The sequence below is a fragment of the Colletotrichum gloeosporioides genome, assembly GCF_011800055.1.
Source record: "Colletotrichum gloeosporioides strain Lc1 chromosome Unknown consensus_66, whole genome shotgun sequence".
NCBI classification, from domain to species: Eukaryota; Fungi; Ascomycota; class Sordariomycetes; order Glomerellales; family Glomerellaceae; genus Colletotrichum; species Colletotrichum gloeosporioides.
The window spans coordinates 1,315,773-1,336,698 of record NW_025544711.1 but is presented as its reverse complement, the minus strand read 5'-3'; the positions used below and the strand labels follow the sequence as shown (position 1 = coordinate 1,336,698).

General features: G+C 54.0%; 4 protein-coding genes across 4 annotated transcripts; 2 read left to right on the top strand and 2 right to left on the bottom strand.

The window, feature by feature from the left end:
- Positions 1-293: 293 nt before the first annotated feature.
- Positions 294-1,586, bottom strand: GCG54_00014987 (uncharacterized protein; the record flags this gene model as incomplete). The annotated part of the gene is made up of 1 exon (XM_045414806.1): positions 294-1,586. One exon carries the CDS (start codon positions 1,584-1,586, stop codon positions 294-296), a length of 1,293 nt encoding a protein of 430 aa, XP_045260928.1.
- A 2,210-nt stretch (positions 1,587-3,796) lies between these two features.
- GCG54_00014986 (Carboxypeptidase Y inhibitor) lies at positions 3,797-4,584 on the top strand (the record flags this gene model as incomplete). The annotated part of the gene is made up of 3 exons (XM_045414805.1): positions 3,797-3,924; positions 3,979-4,487; positions 4,547-4,584. 3 exons carry the CDS (start codon positions 3,797-3,799, stop codon positions 4,582-4,584), a joined length of 675 nt encoding a protein of 224 aa, XP_045260927.1.
- Positions 4,585-6,317: 1,733 nt separating this feature from the next.
- GCG54_00014985 (uncharacterized protein) lies at positions 6,318-7,304 on the bottom strand (the record flags this gene model as incomplete). The annotated part of the gene is made up of 1 exon (XM_045414804.1): positions 6,318-7,304. The coding sequence occupies one exon, from the start codon at positions 7,302-7,304 to the stop codon at positions 6,318-6,320; it is 987 nt and encodes a 328-aa protein (XP_045260926.1).
- Positions 7,305-11,230: 3,926 nt separating this feature from the next.
- On the top strand, positions 11,231-12,484 carry GCG54_00014984 (Glycine oxidase; the record flags this gene model as incomplete). The annotated part of the gene is made up of 1 exon (XM_045414803.1): positions 11,231-12,484. One exon carries the CDS (start codon positions 11,231-11,233, stop codon positions 12,482-12,484), a length of 1,254 nt encoding a protein of 417 aa, XP_045260925.1.
- Between the last annotated feature and the right edge of the window lie 8,442 nt (positions 12,485-20,926).

The following is a 20,926-nucleotide window of genomic DNA, read 5'->3' as shown; positions in this document are numbered from 1 at the left end:
GGTAAGCGAGCCAACGTTTTCATCAGCCTCAACGTTATGCAGCTTAACAAAGATTGTGTCAGCGTCTTTCACCCCTCGCTTCAATAACGTTGTCCCCATAGGCTGAAAGCCGCTGGGCTAGATGCATCAGGCAGAAGATGAGCCTGCATGACGAACCTAAGGTAGCCATAAAATATGCTGCAAGCTCAGTCTGATTCTCTATGCGTATGTAGACTGCCGAGCAACAACGAAAAATAAGCCAACTCCATTATGGTATCTCCGAGTCGCTAAAAATGCTCACACATGGGATGTTGCTACTCCTCGACGAAACCCGTCTTGGTCTTTCCCAAGTTCCAAATGTCATCGCATATCCAATCGCCGTTTTCCAATGTCCAAAGAAACTCTGGTATCTTATCAAACCTCGACTCGTATCGACTTGAGACGCCCACTGAATACCAGAAATCGTGCCATCGCATCGACATGGGCCTTTGGGTCTCATACTTGGATTGTGGCGGCATCGACTTGACCCCGTCCTCATCAAAACAATCCGCCACCTTGAACCAGTATGCCTCATCTTTGAGTTGGTGGACGGCGATGGGATCGTCCTCCACAAGCGCGTGGTTGATTGAATTCGGGTGCGTGTGTTTCCTTGCCCACGCTGAGCCGTCCTGTCGCGCATCGCGGTCGTCGTAGTCAAATTTCTCCGAGCCTTTGAAGTTGATGAAACTGGCCCGCTCACGTCCCTTCAGCATGAGTGTCCCAACAGCCATGTCCTCTCCAGTGACCACCTTGAACCTCTCCTGAAGTGACGAAAGCAGCTCAACCATATCCCACGTCACCGTGTACATGGCTCCGTGAGGAAAAGTGAGATCCCAATACTTTGAATAGTACAGCTCTCCGATGACGGTCCGATTGAGGGTACTCTCAAAACGTCCACTGTCATTATTCATCGACAACCTGGGTTGAAGGAACCGGTCCCAGAATCCCCTGGCATTTAGCCACAAGTCTGTGTCCATCTTCGAGACGAACTCGTATTTTGGGCTTTTGTTGACAAGCCACTTGTAGAATTCGAGAGTCTTTATCGTATTCGCAGTGACATCGTCTTCTTGAATATGATCAAGGACAATCATGTCGCCGAACGTATTATTCTCGCGCGAGACAACTTCCATCCACCGCGGCCCGGGATTCGAGACCACAAACCGACCATCAAACGGAACGTCCTCATAGAGCCTCATCCAAGTTGACCTGATGAGCATTCGGCGCTCAACATCCGATGCCGTTGATATGACTGCCGCAAGCCATGATACGTGTTCCTTACTGCTGTTGGCATTGTCGTCCGCTACCATTGGCGAATATGGGAATGGTTGCAAATCGTCTGCAGGTTCTGGTAGACCGTCCAAGACATCGCCGTGGACAACGAGCTTCGTTTCCGGTGCCTCAAACGGCGCATGGTGTTGAGGAAGGGTTTCGCGAGTAAGGTGTATCGTTACGCCAAGAAAGAGTATGGTACAAACGGCACAGATACGGAAGAGTCTCTTCTGAATACATCGCACAAACGAAGTCCGTACCGCGAACGGAATCGATGATGATCCCACCTTGGAGGACATGTTGTCGCTCTGATGCAACGCTGGGAGAGCCAGACAGAAAGCCGCTACTCAAGGAATACGAGGGCTGTCAAGTCTCTAAGAATGAGCGAGGAGGAAGGTTAAAAAGATGAGACGAGATGGAGAAGACCCCCAAACCCCAGTGATACACCCAAGAAAGGAACGCATCAGCACCGCCATTTCTAGAAGGAAATGAACCCCACGGCTGCCTGCATGCTTGCGAAACATGACGCGGTGAACCTCTCGACCAACGAAAATTTGTTTCCATGGACCTTCCCGTCTTTTCGCAGACGAACCAGTCTTCGTCGCGGCCGCCGTTTGTAGGAGCGGGCTGTAGCTACCCAAGCCCTGCGACCGATCGGCACGTACTCTTCCTCCCCAGGTTTTGGGCTGAAGCACTGGTCGACAGTGCATCCATGTCGAATCGGGACGTGATGTAAACGCAATCATGCTCCCCGAACAACTAACCCGTCGGGCAAAGGCTGCCTAGCCACCCACCCACAGCCCAGACCCCTTGAAGGCAGCCAGCCAATCACGCACGTTACCCGACTGCAATGGTTTTAGGGTTCAAAAGATGAAGAACAGCAAGCAAAAGTATAAGCCGGCTAATTACATGAATGGTGGCTGGCGAACTGCTGAAGACATCGTTGCATGTCTGTGGTGCCATGTGTCGTCTGGCCATCAGCTGCTCAGTGCTCGACAGTGCCCGAACAATGAAAGTGCAGAATTGTGCCTTGAAGGATTGATCGACACTTTTAGTCAATAGTTTGTGACCTCTACCACGGAAGGCTGGTATTTTTGGTATAGAAGCATGTCAGATAAGGCTACGATGAGGGTCGCTCCGGCTCGGGCCCATGCTGATCAACGGCAGCGTATGTTCATATTGATGTGTAGGTAGTTGATTTACAGTTCGCTGATACATCAGAATGGCTCATGATGTCGGCATTATCAAATATACTGCTAAATGCTCCGAAGAGATGTTCGGGCTAAATTAGGAACTTTTGTATCCTAGTCTTCCAATCCCAGGTGGCCTCAAAAAGCTCTTTGCCCGACTTGTGTGATAAAAAGGCAAAAGGACCTTTGCCAAGAGCCGAGCCCCATTAAGCATCACACCTTTCCAGCGTGTGCCCCTTTCTGCATAGCATGTTATGATAATGATGACACACGAAATGCGGGAAGCAATCAAATGATCAGTTCCCCAATGCGGTCGGCGGTTGGCCCTGAAGCTAGGCTTACTTCCAGTGATTACCACTCATGAAAAAGCTCTTGTGCGACACAGTAAGGCACTTACATACAGAATGTCGATCACTGGGGCTGCGTCGGGCTTACCCGTTCAACTGCCGCAGTGGTGGCAGTGAAGACTGTCAAGATGCAACTCATCCAGGGTAATGTATCTCGGAGGATCGCTATCCATGATAACTTGACAGTGAGTGGATATCAACAAAACAAAGGCAGAGTGGAACATGCCGGTTTTAAGTATCACGTCCTTCGGAATTCTACTGCTTAGGCCTTGACTGCCCTAATTGAAGTTCTGTCCCCTCCGTCTTCGGGCCCTTCTCTATTTGATATTTTTCGCAACGGACTTGAAGGGTATTCATCTGCGTATTTCTTAGCATTCTCAATCAATTTGGTTGTGTTGTACCAAAAGCCTGAGGTTTCGCCATGTAGGTAATCGGCGAAGATTGCAGCCAGCTTTGGCGACTCCGCTAACCATTGTACGGGTGGGATACAGGGATGTTCTGGGCATGAATCCTAAGACAACACACAACCAACAACTCGAAGGTCCGTTTAGCTATACTCATAGGTAGGAAGATGTGGCAGGTGAGAATGACAACTTGATTGCATTATTGAAAAAACCGCAATTCGAGAGCCTCACTTTCGTGGCTGAAATAAAGTTGGGTGGTGATCGGGCCCAGTTCAGGAAGCACCGGCGGGTGTTGTTGCCGGCGACAGGGGGTCCGGGCGGGGAAAGACAGAGCACGCCAGACGGCACCAGCATGACATCACCACCACGCATCCGAACCTCCCTTTGAAACCGTTGGAGAACCGCGTCGGTTCTTCAACGCAAGCCATTGCGATTGATTCTGCAACAAATTGCGCAAGCTTGCAGGCCGCGTATCTATCTACACCAAGGCTCGGGATATCTCCACCATTGGCGATACCACTGCTCCACCACTGTGTCTTGCAACAGACAGCGTCGAAACAGCATCACAATGGCGGGCCGAATTGCAGGCAAGCTCCTGGCAGCATCCGCCCTGTGCGGTGCCGTTCTCGCCGCTCCGGTGCAGGACCAGCAAGTCGTTCTTGGAGGTGTTGCGGACTTGACTCGTGTTCGTGACGAGTACGTCACCCTTCAATGCTGCTGATGGATGGTCGCAACTAATGCAGCTCACAGGCTCTCCAAGGCTCAGATTATCCCAACAGTCATCGATGACTTTGAGCCCATCCTGGGTCTCTCGGCCGAGTGGGACTCGTCAAACGCTGCAGACCTTGGCAACACGTTGAAGCCTGCCGATCTCCAGTCGGCGCCGTCGGTGTCTCTCGTCAAGGGCTCGGGCTTTCCCGGCATCCGGATCACCACCACATACGTCCTCACCCTGACAGACCCGGATGCTCCCTCACGCGACAACCCCAAATGGTCTGAGTTTTGCCACTGGATTGCTACCGGCGTGTCGAGTTCATCTGCCGGTGCCAAGCCGGCCGTTGAGGACGTCGTCGAATACAAGCCTCCCGGTCCTCCGGCCAAGACTGGCAAGCACCGTTACGTCTTCCTTGTCTGGGTACCGGCCAATGGCACGACTGAGAGGTTAAACCTGTCCAAGCCGGAGGAGCGCAAGCACTGGGGTGGAGAAGAGGGTCGTGGCGTGAGAAACTGGGCCAAGGAGAACGGTCTTATTCCTGTCGGTGAGTTCGAGACTGCAGTCACAGAGCTGATGTTGGCACATGCACTGACAAGTCGGCAGCTGCAAACTTCATCTATGCCCAGAACGAAAAGCAGTAGTTGTCGACCATTCATATTTAAAAAGGGGCTCGAAGACATGAAAAGCTGTCAGATCTTTGGGTGGCCGAGCGACCGTTCTGTTTTCTACACAGGACGACTTGGTTTAGCATAACTTATTCAGAATACTTCATCAACGAGGAACACACTCACTAAAAGTTTCACGCCGACGTGTCTAGTCCACCTGAGCCATTGTCCCATGAAAGCGGAACTTCCTTCCCCAATTAGAGCACCGATTAGCCTGCTATTCCAAGGTCTACTGACGACATCTTCTCCCCGTTATCGGCGTTCCAGCCTCATGAACGCAATGAATCCATGTCGCCAGCTCGCACTCCCTAGGCCCTCTCACGAAATCTCAAGTCACGAGGGTGAACAAGTACATAGGCTATCTTCTAGGACATTGCAAACCTGCCAGTCTCCCGCGCATTCAGAGAACCAGTTCAGCAGGGTGGCCATGAGGGTAGCTAGAAGATCCAAAGAGATGGCGTAATGGAAGAAAAGACTCCATGACAGATAGCCTAAGCTTCGAGAACCTCTGTAAATTAGTGGTACAGAGATTTCTAGTAAAGATGCCTGCACTTCATTGTGCCAGGATCCAAAAGCTGCAAGTTCTCATATGTCCAAGTTGTCACAAGTCGAAAAACTCATCGCCAGGGGCTGTATGCCGGCATGACTTTGCGGGTCTGAGGACCTTCATCTACACGACATGACATATATATGAAATATGCGCAACATTTATAATGATGAGCGACTGATGGCTGATGAATGGCATGCAACAGCGAATCACGATCCCAACGCAGAACACGGAAAACAATCCCCACAGCTCCGTATCGGCCCCAATAAGCCTCCGTGGCCGCAGGTTGACGGTAATCTTGGTCAAGCGTGCGCCCTGCCGCCAGACCAAAGTCCTGCATTGGATGATAGACTCTTGGCATCAAGACGCAGACGCCGGAACTGAACGGAATGAAGCCGAGGGAAACGACTATGGGCAAATTACTTGAAATTAACCAACAGAGGGATTTCGAAGGTGTATGCTTTACTTTGCTTTGATGTTGGGGACCTTTGAGGGTGGCACCCTGTTGAGTTGTGGATGGTCACTACCTTTGAGTTTGGCAGTCTGGCGGATGCTCCCCTTTCGCAGGAAGGGGCGCTTTTTGTTCCCCTGAATGGCAAAACTCTGCCAAGTCTTCGGAGATAACTCTTAGTAAAGCACAGGCAACAACATACGAAGTTGAAGCTCGAAGGGAGAAAACGATTTTCAATATCGTTAGCAAGCGGACTCAAGTAGGCGGAAAATAGAAGCTTTCGCCTAGCTGTAACTACCAATTAAATAAGAATCTTCGTACGCCAAAACAAATGAAACACCTCTTATAATGGAGGCCGCATAATTTTCCCTGAAGGACTTTTCTGAGGACGACGACGACAGACGACGACGACGACAGAAGACGACGACAGAAGACGACGACAGAAGACGACGACAGAAGACGACGACAGTAGTAGCGATGATAGTGAGCACATAGGAAAAGTAGTCGCTTTAGCACGGGGGAAACAAATGTCTAATACAATAAGAATGTTTTTCGGCTAACGAAAAGTCTTCACACCGCGGCGGAAAGAAATATCTCTACACTTTTCCATTCTTCCTACATGGTTTCCGTCTATCCAATCTCTTGAGTGACACTCCTCGGGAATCTGGGGAATTATTCGGGTCTCTGGTGCTCCTTACTGCGCTGGAGTAACTAGTTGACGACCACCCAGCCACCGCACTTCCTGCCGTTCTGAGAGCTGCCATGAGAGGCACCGACAACAGGCATGTTGTTTTCGCCGTCTGTTGCCTTTGCAGTGTAGGAAGAGAAGAACGACTCTTCCGGCTCCGCCCTGGCGTCCTCGGTAAAGGTGTGTCTGCCCCCGTCTGCCAGCTTCTGTGCCTTCTTTGGGCCCTCCATGGGCTCCGAAGCTTTCCGTTTGGCCTGCTTAGGCACCACCGCGTCCGCGACGGGCAGCTTCGGTGACTTCTTTGGGTGCGTCCCGTCTCCGCCAGATCGATGACGGTTCGATTTGGCGCCTTCGCGACAGCATTTCTCTTTGACCCATGTACATGCTGCGCAAGATGCTCCAGTATCGTCTACCATGCAGGGCTTATTGATTGTAGTGCACCTGCTGCACTTTATCTTGGCTGGCCTGCCTTCGTTGTGTCTCTTTTCGGCCCGGCTGTGCTCGGTCCAAGTTGCCTTGGTCTGTTGTTTACCCTGACCCATGGATGAATCCATACACTTGGTGCAGAGGCACTGCATCTTGTTAGGGGCTTGCTTCAACGCCGGCTCCGTGCCCTCCTGAGACGGGGCCCATGGTGTATTTTGTGAGACCGCAGCATAGTCCGGCGCCGCCTCTCTCTCGGGTCCTGTCACCCGCTCTGGCTGGAACGCCGTCTGCGAGGGCGCAGAACACTTCGTCGCCGTCTTTGACATTGTGGCGGGTCTAGGTGATTGTGGCCGACGCTCCGATGGGGCGACCGGCAGTGGTGTCCGTCCCTTCGCGTTCTTCGGCGCATTATTCTTCAACTCTTTCAGCGCATTCTCCTCCATGCTGAGAAGGATCTCGGCGGCACTGGCCTTCTCTTGTTGCTCTGCAAGTTCTATAGCAGCAGCAGCAAGCATCATGAGACTAGGAATATCTTCAGTAGATGTTGATGCGCTAGGCTGGATATCAACAGATGAAGTAGACATGTTGATAATAAATGGCAGAGGATATGGATAGATAGTAGTTGAAGTGGTAGTTGAAGTAGTAGTGGGGCTAGTAGTTGAAGTGGTGATCATGGTAGTACTCGGAGTAGTAGTTGGAGTGGTAGTGGAAGTCGTAGTGGAAGTCGTAGTGGAAGTAGAAGTGGTAGTGAGTTTAGTAGATGGGAAGAATGAAAACAGCATTACTGCCTCTTTCCGGGCGTCTTATAGATTTGAAAAGAGATACCCGGAGAGGCCAAACCTTTCGGAGAAAGGACGTTGCTGGTACCATTATACATAATATTCAAGTTCTCTGAGGCTTCCGGGGGCTCATCGAGACGTTGTCTCTGAAACCCGACGCTCTTGCTACCTCTACGTCAACTATTTCACCGCCTGATCACATCAAAAGGTAGTCTCTCTTCGGTTGATCCCCGTTATGGCACTCACAATCAGATCAGAAGGATAATATACTTTGTTTTGAGCTTGTCCAGATGCCGAAAGGGTGCGAGGAGTGTTCCTGCGCTGCCCGGACAGTGGGCGCTGGTATCTTTGTAACCTACATGTATGACCGGTCAGTATGTTGATTGGAGGTATCTCAGCCATGGCGGGGCTACTGTGACTCTCCATCCATAGCAGATATGAACTTTGTTCGGATTTCATGTTGCCCTTCTGGCTGACGAGGGGGGTTGATGCCTCCAGGGCCATCCGGGAACGAGACGACGGCTGGAAGAGATGTAAATGGGCGTTGTAGATGGATATCCTGAGTAGTCAGAGGCTTTGACCGGTCAATTCCAGCAGCCTCGACGTCAGATACTGTGTAGTTGCTGAGGGTAGGTAATGCATGAGTGGTCCTGTGGTTTTACCGCGTAGCGCCGTCTTCCCAGTGGCCAAGCTGAAGTCTCCGTCCACGGCGTGTTCCTCCTCTTACTGCTCTTCCTTGCGCTTCGTACAGGTCGAGAAGGAATTTTCATTCCTTCTACTTCCATCTCAATTCGATCATTCTTCCACGGAAAGGACGGTTGAAAACTTCGCAGCATGGAAGAACGTGAATGGACACACACCATCACCCACCCCCGTGTGAGTCTAGTGGGTGACGGGGACCCACGAAGAGACTTTTCCCATCTCCCCATGCCTTTTTTAATCGTAAAACTGTCCACCTGTTCGAATGTATGTCCCTTCGTCAGTCAGAGTTTTCGTGCGAGGCCATCTTCAATTGGATATGAAGTCTCAGATGAACTTTGGTTTCTCCGAAGGCCACTTGCACCCTGATCCTATGCGTCGCAATGGCCGTACCACACCACATAATGGATATATGGCAAGAGAGGTCCGTCGCATGCCTGCAGGCCTTCCATGTAGTCGTGAGCCACATATGCTGTTCGACAACCACCCGGCAAACTTTTCCAATGGGCATTGAGTCCAGCTTTGGCTAGAGGTTGGGAAATGCCGGGTTATTGGCTGAGGTTTCTCGTTGAAAGCAGCAAAATTGCCCCAAACTTATTCTTTCTCTGACCAGGAGTCGTTCCAGAGAAAACAGACTTGGTGGTGCTCGAATGTCTGGCTACCTTCTTTCGGGATTGACCTGGAGCCGGAGTTCGAGATGCTGACGTGTCCTACCTCGGCTCAGCACCAAGGACTTGGCTTGATTCCGACCGCAGATGATAGCAAGGGACGACGTTGAATGTCCCCGGCAGGTCGTAATGTAAGAGAAACCCGCCTTCTCGCCTCCACAAACACAGCCTTCCTTCCCTCACCAGAGGCGATGCTATCCAAGCATCAAAGCCTTCGACTTCAACATCCCTATCCTTAGGAAATGACCATTGCATTTCTATTCGCATGGGAGCATATCCGCTTGGATATGCGACACACTGTCTGGCAAACGAGTAGCGCTTCAACCGTCGTCCTCATCAGCAGTCTTCAAAGAAGAAAGTGAAGTAGGGGCGAGGCCGGGCAGTTCGAGCCGACAATTGCAAATGAATTGGCATGCAGCACATACCACAGACACATTTGGGTGAGTATGAAAGAAATATCATGAAGTCGATGTCCCTGGATTTCGAACCACTAACTTCAATCCAAGGCACGAAATCCAAAGGGGCGGCTTGAATCACCCGTTTCCCCGCAGCCCCTCCCGCGCCCTCCAAGCCACACTGAGATGGTGGAAACGTGTGCCAGCTACCGGCCTCACGTCTCTGGCACCCTCTCTGGCACCCTCTCTGGCACTTTCCCGCACTCTCTCAAGTACTCTAGCTGAGGTATGGCCTCTGGCTGACCTGGGTCCTCTGGCTGAGATATGGCCTCTAGGGGACATAAGGTAAGCAGAAGGCCTAGGTCAGGCAAAGGATATATCTCAACTAGAGGGCATACCTCAGACAGAGTCCTTAGGTCAGCCAGAAAATAGGTCTGCTAGAGAGCTGATGAGGGTGCTGGGCAGGGCTAGAGAGTGTGGGCGCTAGAGAGGGGCTAAGAGAGAGTGATAGAGAGACGTGAGGCTAGCAGCTAGCAGCCTCCGAGATGGTTGCGGGAGGTTGGATGTGAGAGGGTAGGTGTGGTTTGATACGTCCCAGTCCAGAAGATGATGTCCAAAACACTGGTCAGGACTACATGCTGCGAGACCATCAGCTTTCCGCCTGATCTGCGAAAGCGATTACGTTAGCTAAGGTGTATTTCATTCAGAAAAAGAAAGGGAACGATCTTCGAAGCAGCATGACCAAGGATTCGTCAATATTGGAGACATCGCCTCCGCAGTACTGCTGCTGTAGGAAAATTTCAATATATGTCCAGCTCTGAACCAGTGACTATGAACGACGTCAACATTTGAATCATCACCGACGCATTTATATTTTTCTTTTTATCTGTGGGACAGTTACGACCGTCCACGTTTTAGACTTTGGTTATCTATCTCATTAAGATTCATCGTCTTCTTCCTCTCTAAGAACTCGTACCTGAGAGCTCATCAAGTACTAGTTCTGTCTGCCATCAAACATCTGGAAATTTCAATCGATATGTAAGGCGCAAAGCAAAGGTGTTCGAGTCCAGAAGTCCCTTAGATAAGAAACGAAAAGCGTTTCTGTGCTAGCAGAGAAATTCTGAAAGAAAAGTCTTGCTCCAGTGGGCATGTGAGATTAATCTTCGAACTGCGCCACTGTGGGAGACCGCATTTGTGCCCAGATGTTTGGATGTACCATCAAGGTCTTCAAGCGACACTCGAAATCACGGGCCGAGAAATTTGTCGTAGGATGAACCGAAGAGGTCCATCTCAAGTCAACAGTTCGAACAAGGCGCACAAGAATGCAAACAATTTCTTGTCATGAATAGCTCCTGATATCGCACCTGACTGCCGTTTTCGATCCGGCGCCGAGCATCTCCACTGGGGGTTGCCGAACTCAAACGGGTATGTCCAACCGGAGGCGGCCCCGCAAGATGGCCGATCTCCCGTAGCTTATCTGTGAAGCGGGGGAGCTGCCGCGGGACAATCAGCTGGACAACCCCTCTCCATGTCGTATCACGATCAATAATAAGAACAACGTCTTTGTGAAACATTAGAAGTTGAAGGTCGGTTCTTGTACGCAACTCGCATCTTGAGCATCCATATCCATCTGAAGTTTGTCTCTCATCAACGTGCCTGACATCATCTGATCTTCACGACCCCGCAAACACAGCCAACCGAGAACGACATCCAAATTTCCATCATTAACAACACCTCATCATCACCACCAAGCCACCCAACATGGACTCACGAGCCAGCATCCCCGTCTCCCTCCCCGTGCCAAACCCAACCCCAAGCTACTGGCACAACCCTCCATCCCCTCTCTCAACCCACACCTCCGGCGCCCTCCCCTCGCACACACACAGATACCCTCATCATCGGCAGCGGCATCACCGGCGCCGCCATCGCACACTTCCTCCTCTCGTCCCCGTCACCCCCAGAAATCACAATGCTCGAAGCCCGCACCGTAACCTCCGGCGCCACAGGCCGCAACGGCGGCCACACCAAAGCGGCGTCCTACCGCTCCTTCCTCCACCACGTCTCCGTCCTCGGCCTCGACCAGGCGTGCCTCATCGCGCGCATGGAGCTCGCCAACATCCGCGCCGTGCACGCCTTTGCCGCAGACCTCAAAGACACGGAGAGCAGGCCGTGCCAGACCGTGGACGCCATCTACGACCCGGAGCAGTGGGAGGCAGCCAAGGTGGCCGTCGACGCGATGAGGAGGGCCATGCCGGATGAGGACACCTCGCGATACGAGTTCTACGACGCCAAGGAGATGAAGGGCCGCTTCCACGTCGACGTGGAGGGTTTATGCGGCGGTGTTGGCTACGAAGCCGGGAGCATCTCGGCGTACAGGTTCACCACCGGCGTGCTGGAAATGTGCGTCGCCAAGGGCATGAAGCTCTTCGCCAACACACCAGCCACGAGCCTCCAGAAACAAGACATCACGAAAGATGGGCACCGATGGACGGTGCAAACACCCAAGGGCACAATCACAGCAAAGCGAGTTATCCTCGCAACGAACGGCTACACCGCATCCCTCCACAAACCCTTCCAGGGCGCCATCGTGCCGCTGCGCGGCCAAATCACAGCTCACCGCCCCGGCTCCAACATGCCCCGCCCCGGCCTCCCGACGACATACAGCTTCATCTACGGAGGCGGCTACGAGTACATGATCCCCAGACCGTCCTCTTCCCCCTCCCCCTTCGCAGGCGACATCGTCATCGGCGGCGGCCTAGCCCGTCTGCCCGACGAGGGCCTCGAGGAGTACGGCGTCACGGACGACGCGCGGCTGAACCCGGCCGTCAGCGCATACCTGCACGACACGACGCCGCGCTACTTTGGCGCAGCCAGCTGGGGCGCAGACGACCCCGAGGGCAGGGCGCGAGCCGAGTGGACGGGTATCATGGGCTTCACCCCCGACGGGTTCCCCTTCGTTGGGCGGGTGCCGGGCGAGGACGGGCTGTGGGTGTGCGCGGCGTTCCAGGGCCATGGGATGGTGATGTGCTGGATGTGCGCGAAGGCGCTGGCCTTGATGGTCCAGGGCAACGCCGACGATGATGACGACCTCGCGAGTTGGTTTCCCGCGGCGTTCAGAATCACGCCGGAAAGGCTGGCGGAGCGGTTCCAGGGGAGACCTTCTCACACGACGAAGACAGCAATGGCGGCGGAGCAGCCCGCTATGCCCAGAGGCCATGAGTGAGACATCATATCATTCGGAAAACCACAATGACGGAACGCCCTCCCGCGCGTCCAGACCCGCCGCCGGCTGAAGCGCTCGTTGCGGCTGGAAATAGAGTTCAGTCACGTCAGCCTTGGCTGGCTAGCTTAACCATTCCCTCGGAATGACTATCGTAGGAGGCGGCGGGCGCCTCCTTTCTGGCGGTGAAAGAAAGAAAGAAAAACAAGGCGAAAGAGGGCAGAGCATGCGAGGGAGGAAAGGGAAAATGGCGCGTCAACCAATCCCTGGGCGGGCGCCTTGCGGCCGGCCGGCAGGCAAATATTGTGGGATAAGGTAGGTAGCTTCTTCTTGGCCATGCAGGTCAGCCCCAGCGGGAGAATTTGTTTGCGAGGACTTCGCATAGTAAACCAGGAAACTGCAGGAAGCTGACTTGTGTTTGACGTTTACGGTGCGGCACGGATAACCACCATGGAGTAGACGGCCAGGCGGATGCTATTTAATGCCGGTGAGCTAGCTGCTTCCTACTTCTTGGTATGCAGTGTTGCATGAGATGGCACTTTGTCAAAAAGACGGGGTGTTTTCGAATCACCTGCATGGAACATTACTTACCGTCCCGACTCCTGCAGCTGATGTACGCCACATGTACGTCTCTTATTGACTGGAAGCAACAACATCTTTCTTATCGACCCCTGTCGACATCCCCCGGGTCAAGAATGATGACAACTGCCTAATCTACCCAATACGGTGTGTCCCAACTGGACGGCACGGGTGGGAATCTTGCCAACACGTTGGTCCGGTGCGCTTCGGCTCGCTTGCAGATACAGGCCCCCTCACCCCAACGGACCACTCGGCTGAAATGACCGTAACGAATACTGGGGGAGGATGCTGTTGGACCAGCAGCAGCGAGCGGCATCTGTGTTGGAAGAGATCCAAAGGGACGGGCCCGTGGTGCAGTTGGGGCTACACATGTTGGCCACAAGCGGCCGGCAACTATCAAGCCACAGCAGTTTGGGGGGGCTGCGGGAAGTGTACCCCCTCCACCGGCCAGCCGTTCTAAAATCAAGTTGTTGGACGGATAACAAGCCATGCGCTCTCCGGCATGTTTGAGCCATTGTGGCGGGTGTCTTCACAAAAGTGCAAAGGCTAAACCTGGGATCCGCTACTTGGCACCAGCCGGCTCGGCGGCTCTGGATTCTGAGCACAGTAATCCGTATCAGACCAGACCGGTGAAGCTCGTAATTGTCATCCAAAGCAAATAGGCAGAATGTGACCTTGAAGGCAGCCATGGTCTCATTCCCTGATTGCAGAGCCAAAGAGAGTCATGCAACCCCGCCTGAAGAGGGCATTGCAGCAGGTCATCCAGGAGCGTCAGGGCGTTCGAGAAGCTGGGCAAAGTGGGATGCGATGCCGAGTTGCGGCACAAGTGCATGCGATCCACTGCCTTGGAAACGCCGGTCGGTCGGCATGCAAAAAGAACCCAAAGGAACTCGGGTCCCAAGCGGCTGAGGCACTTCTGGGCTCCGGTAGAACATGCACAAGCAATCCGACAGAGGGGATATTGACCCGCAACTGCAGGCACATCAGCAAGTCCACCAATAGCCCTTCGATTGGGAACGCGCTCATATGTCGGGATGCGGTGAGTATCAGAGGGCACGGCGGCTGTTGCGTCTGCCGCGTGATCCTCTTATGCGTCCAAGTCCAGTATCAGACATGCAGTTAAGGCTTGGAAGCGACGATCGTGTCGACCTGTGAGTCATGTTGATGCAGAACATACGTATGCTGAAGCTCAGCAAGCTTAGCATTTCCAGCAGCGCAAGTTCTGCTCATTCTTTTTGGTCGTTTGGCGGACGAAACCGAGGCAAACATGTGCTCGGCATACACACGACCGGCGCGGGGGCTAGAGGCGTCCGGCGTCCGGTTGTCCAGCTCGAGCGAGTGGTGCTTCCTAGTGCCGTTTGGCGGCGAAGATCTTTATCGCGCCAGCATCTAGTGAACTTTTGCTCGTCCGCGAGAGGAAACAGGAAGCGGAGATTTGCAGCTCGGCGCCGGGTGAGGTCTCAAAGCGGGAGTCTGAGGGGGGCCGAATGGTCCGGGTTGGCAGGAAATGCAGGTAATCCTGCTTGGCTAGTCTTGCGGGCATCATCTGAGATGCGACCATGATGGCAGAAAACGGGCGCATGCTGATTGCCGTTGCTGGTGTCTCTGGTAACATTGCTTGCTGCTCCCACACTGAGCGAGGTTTGAGACTGCTTCGTGCCACGAAACCTAGGGCCGGTTAGGTGTCAGTCGGTTGTCGCAACGTTGACCGCCCTCCGTGACTACGATCGTGATCTGCAGTCAAGTGCAAGCCGAAAAGACGACGGTTCTGGATCGTCCCATCCACATCCTTTTCGCTCGGGATCCCGGATTGCAGGCGGTGACCTGTGGGGGTTAGGGAGGGTTGACAAAGGTACCCACCCGTACCTAATCTGCTTCCCCCTCAAGGGTCGAAGATCTCCTCCTCTGAACAACAGGTCCCTGTGGTTTCTCATCTTTGAAGATTAGTTGAGTTGTCGAGGTTAGGAGGCTGAACTGAGCCTAACTCAGGTCTATTGTTTCGCCAGTCAACGGGTTTCAAAGGTAAAGTACATCAATTTCAGCGTCCGTCCATACCCCTATGTAGCATGTAGGCATGCGTCTCGGACAACGATCAGACATTGCGACAAGACATGAGTTGGCCCCATGGCGTATCGTACACCGTCAAGCTATGAGGAAGATGGAACAACAGCGTGAGCAGCGTCAGGCAGGACGATAGTCGCAGTGCACCGCTGGTGAAAGCACGGACAACAGTCGGCCGACGACGAACCTGGGCGGCACTGCGCTAGGAGTTGCAAGGGATCCATTCGATAGACGGTGGACGATGGACCCGTGGGACGGCGGTTGTACCTATCCATCGACGGTGGATAATGGATTCATGTTAATCCCACGATCGAGACGAATGGGCTGACGAGATCTACAGAGGCGTTATTTCCGGTGCTAGGAGCGCGACTACGCCCGTTCGCTCCGGGCGGCAGATGGACATCGGCTGGACCCAAGCGGGCTGCCATTGAAACTGGAACTGACTTAGAACTGCAAATGACCTTGCTGCTGCCCTCCCGCCCCCCGGAGACAGACGGGATTGGGGGCCAGTTGTGTCAGTCAAGGGCTGGCTGGCTGGCTGGCTGCTGCTGGTATCCAATGTGGGTGGTGACCTGGCAGCAGCAATTATTAACTAAAGGCCGCCATTGGATCGAGGCGCTTTCGGGGTGTAGAGACGAGACGAGACGATGCTCCCTTGGTCGGTCGATGGGTGGAGGAGTGACAGCGGGCACGAAGACGGGGTCGCAGCGACGGAGGAGAGGTGTGGTGGTCGCGGCCATGGGGTCGTGGATCCGGGACGTCGCATCCGAGCGTTGTATTTTCAACGGGTTGGAGTAATGCGATGGAATGGCAATCGCTCGCATGCATGGCAACGTGCGGGAAGTCACGACGTTGAGTGACTCGTGAAGACCTTGCCTTGCCTTTTCTCTCCGGGATCCGGTTTGCCAGGTAATTTTCCCGACAACGTTGTACGCAGGTAGAAGAGGCCATGGCATGGCATCGTGGGAGTCTGGCTTTCTCGAACCAAGCATGGACGTACTTGAACCAAGGAAACACTACTGCATAGTGAAAGGGATGGTGACAACGACCAGACGAGGGAAAAGAAGCTATGTGAGACGAAGCCGTCTCAACTGCCGGCCCAGTTGACATATGGCGTTAGAGCTGCCCACGTCTTGCTTCTTTCTTTCAACGTCTTCAAGCCGTGCCCAAGAAGCAGTCTGCATAGATAGCCTGTCTGAATCAATTTGCTGGTTGCTCCTGTTCAAAGCTTAGCCTGAGAAACCCTCTAAGGGCAACCCAAGCCGAGAAACATTAGGGCTCGTGACAGGATGTTAGGCGAGAGTTCAGGGACGAAAAAGGCTCTCGCACTTTCGCACTTTGCAGAGGATTGCACTTAGCATCGTCAAATCGCTGGGGCCCCTCACGAGGTGACATCGTCTGGGCCATTCCTAGAAAAGCTTCCTGTCGGCCCAGCGTGCCATTCCTTTGGGAACATGTACAGGGATGGCCAGGACCCTTCGCTGCCCTGATGTGTCTGCTCTTCAGTGGAAGCAGGCTGCTGTACAGGTACTCCGTGCTGCGCTCTGGAGGTTATCCGTCTCATGTTGTCTGCTGTGGGGATCCAGTGGCAGGGAAAACTTGGGAGAGCAGAGAGATAGAGAGACTTGCGTTACTCCAAAGAGTACATGTAGCGTGGGCATGTTGATGTGTATTGCAGTGTACCGACCATGTAGCTTCTGCCCCTTCACCTACATAGTAAACCTCGGCTTGTCTTGTTCGAGTATCCCCAAATCCAGCACCCTGACCGCCAAGCAGCAGAATCGAGCTCGGCCCCCATACGAGGGACGAGTTCAAATCCCGAGATGGCTGGTATCTCCACTATCATGGCAACGTTTTCTCTCGCCTCGAATAGTGCCCGTCGCGCTGTTCCGTTTTGTTTGCCTAGCTGCGGTGTGTTCCGTACACTCAGTACGGATGGCAACAACGGACATGCTTGATATGTTTAACCACGAGACGAGGACAAGGACGGTGAGGAAAGTGTCGCCTACGTCGTTAAACCTCTCGGGTCTCGCATTTTCTCCGAACGCAACCTCCCGAGAGGACTGATGACAATCAGATGTGAGGTTCCCGGTGTCGTCTGACTCGAAAATGTGTGGGAGAAAGGCGTGTTGTCGACGAGTCTGAACGACGGGTTGTCGCATGTAGCATATTGCTTACCCAGCAAAGTACGTAGACTTTTAGTCTTTTGCCCAGGACACCAGTTGAGCTTGACTGCGTTGGCGAGCTGGCAAATGGGCATTTCAGACGCCCTTCCTTTAACCTCTGGCCGTGTTCACCAAGGTTTTTTGTGATTTCTGACAAAGATTTCCTAGATGTGCGCGATTGAAGGATGGTTTGGAGAAGGCTTGGTTGTCGCCCGCCGGACGAGGGCAGCCCGGGTCCGGTAGCAGGGACATGGGTCTTCGTCAACGTCCGTCAGTGACCGCCTCTCGGGAGCCAAGCCCGCTTTGCCTTGCCCATCAATGTGGCCACCTCCGGTGCTTAATACGGGTACACACTATTGCATCTGCTGCACTGCACCCGCAGAGTGCAGCACAAGCAGCCAAAAGTGAGGCTTCAGGTCGCCATGACAGCGTTGGCGCAGGAAATGCGCCCGCCAGGTGGAGGACAACGAGTGGATGGATGACCCTGCCCCGCGAGAATGGACACGGACTTTGACTGCGACACTGACAGGTTGTGGGAGGGGAGGGCGATTGCTGGCGTTGAAACGCTGTTGCTCTCGACGCTGCCATGGCCATTGCACGTTTTGGCGGATGTCGGTGGTGTCTCACGAGGTGTTGCCGCGAGCGGCCAATGGGGCGGGCTGGTAACGCAATTCAGGGTTATAATTTCGGCATCGATCGATCCATTACATTCTGGTCCAGATCTGTGGCAGTGGATATCGAATGGATAGTATCGTGGGGTTGTCCTCGGGCCATTCCCTATCTCCAGCCCCCAAGGTCTGCTTCTCTGTAGGTGGAATGTATCCGTACTACGTAAAGTAGGTAAGGTACTCTTGGCACCGGGTCTCGCGAGATCTCTCACGGCTTTCCAGCCGAAGAGCCGCAGCAAGCGGTCCCGGCGGTCAGTTTCGACCGAGCATCGGGCCCCGTGCTCGTGTTGCAGAGCGTGTCAACGTGTGGTCCCAGGCTTCCCAGGCGATGACTGGCAGCGGCAGAATGCAGTCGCAGTGGCTTTGCGTGCGTGCGTTCTGTCCGTCTGTCGCCTGTCGTGTCGTGTGTGACGGTGTCCTGTCTTGTCGGCCGCCTGTTGCAGGTTCACGCTTCATAGCGGCCCATCCCGGCAGCTTGGGTCGAGACACAATAGAGTTCAATAGAGTTTTCGAAGAGCATTCGACCCTGCCCTGTCTTGCCGTGCCCTCATGTCGTGGTTTGCTTCGCGCCCCAATAGTTCGCAGGCGTTTTATGATGGAATGGGGCCAGCTTAGGTTAAGTTGAAGCATGAAGCCAGTCGGATATGCGGTCTGGATCGTCGTCGCTCGCTCGGTCTACGAATAGGGTAAACACCTAGACAGCAGGCAGAAGAACGGCGCTGAGGTTGTTTGATAATCAATAAACGGACGAGACGTCGTGGGGAAATCGTCCGTTCCAGGCAGACTTCGGTGTTTGAAAGAGAATCCTGTGTCCGCACCGTCCAGCCAAAGTGGAGAAACGGAGAGGCCTGACGGATTAGATAAGCACCCAGACCCGAGACGGTCAGGGGGGCTTACGGAATACAAGGTACATCCCTCATCTACAGGGCGCATAGCAGGCCCAACACGGACACACAACAAGCAAGCCCCTTGGAAGTGGAAGCGCAGCGCAGTGCAGGGCGGGCAGTTGCAGTTGCGGTTGCAGCTCCAGGGCATAGGCCGGGTCGAAACAGGGCTCTATCCTGCTGCTGCTGCTGCTGGATGAACTCACGCTTTCCCACTCAGTTGGGACCGGTCGGAACACTAAGTGGAATCATCAGCGGCCACTGACAGCGAAGTGGACTGCTTTGCGCCCCGATATCCCCGAGGAAGCCCCAAATTACTGCTGGGGGGCCCTCCTTTAGTGGCAGGTAACTCCTTCTCTTTCCCTGCAGAGAATGGTCAATGGATGGTGCTCCGTGATGCCCTGGGGGCAAGTGTTCACTTCATCCATCCTCCCGTTCCCATCTCCATACATCCATCCACTTACATGATACCTCTTTCTCTCCTCCATGACAGGCTCTGCTAGTCCTCTGCTAGTCATTTCTCCTTTTCCGCTCATCGGATTCCAGTCCGGCAAGTGTGCATCCCGCCCCGGTGTCCACCTTGTCTGCAACTCATTGAATCACCAATGGCTGGTTACCCTGACTCTCCCATCTTCTCTCTCTCCTCTCTTTCCCGAGGCCCTGTCCAGAGCGCGCATACAGCCCATCATTTTGCCCCCCTCCAGGTGATATGCGCGCATATGATAGTCGCTGCACAAGCGGGCTCCTGACTGATTGATTGCCTGACAGACTGAGGCTCCAGTCTCTGTTGATTACGCACTCTTCTTCTTGGCTCGTTGCAATCTCCTCACATACCCAGCACCTCAAGACGTCAACGCATACCAAACATCTCCACCAGCATCCATCCTTCTTGAAGCCACCTGCGCAAGACAGAAACGACGTCTGTCTGTCTGTCTTTCGCGGTTCGTCACGCCTTAGCGCACTTGCTTATCCTGCACTTACAGTCGCCTGTCTCATCCAGGGTCTTGACAGCTCCTGACTCGCCCTGCCATGGCCCATGGTCGCAGCCCTAAGGCAAGCCATGTCTGCCAGCTCATCGGCGTCCAGCCCTCTCAGACCGCATCGCATCGCATCTCGGGCAACAATGGACTTGAGGCCAAGGATGCTTCTTTGCAAGACATCTCGTCGTTGCCCATTGCTTCACTTCCTACCGCAATACCTACCTAAGGCCTGCTTTCCTGCGGCCATCCTCCGTACCTTACTGCATAGCACCACGGCCAAGGTATCCATCCGCAAAGCAAGAGGGAGGCATATGATTCTGGCCTTACCTACTGCATAGGTACAGAGCTAAACCGGCACTCTCCACTCCAGCTGCAACTCTGCAGTATCCCACCTTCCCCCCTCCAACCCCTCCTTTGAGTCTCTCTTGACTCCTCGACTCCCGTCGCCTGCTTGCTTGCTTGCTTGCTTGTCGTCTCCCCCGCCCGCCTCATATCTCTCCCGGCTTCATTCCTGCTTTTTGCCATCTCCTTCTCCGCCTCCGAGGCAGACATTCGACGATACGAACAGATGACACAGCCGTGACTGAGAGCCAGACGAACAGGGCTTTCCTTTCTCCTCCGTTCACACTCACTGGCCGCACATACCCCTTCTTCTGGCTCCCAAAGTACGGATACTTGGACGCAGGCAGGACAAGGTACGTTTGTGCCGTGTGCCACCTCTGGCGCAAAGCAGAGCACACGGCCCCTGGGTCTATCCAATGATGAGGCGGCATCGACGCCTTCGTTCCTCTCTCCCGGGTCCCCACCAACCCACGTCGTCAGGTTTGACCCGGCAGAGCGGGCGAAGGATTCCTCCCCCTCCCCTCCGACGCCGACGCCCTTGCCCTCTCCCGCTGCCCGCACCACTGATGTGCGCAGCCACCCCACTGACGCTGGACGGTCAGCGACTAGCACAGGAGGTACTTGCAGTGCCCTCGCCCTGTCTTGCTTGGTGTTTCTCTCCTTGCCCAGCCCATCATGTAGTGTACATACTGCGGTACGGTTTGCGCTGGATCTGGATCCAGGGGCAGCAGGCCCATAGGCACCATGATGAGCCAGTGAGCTCAGC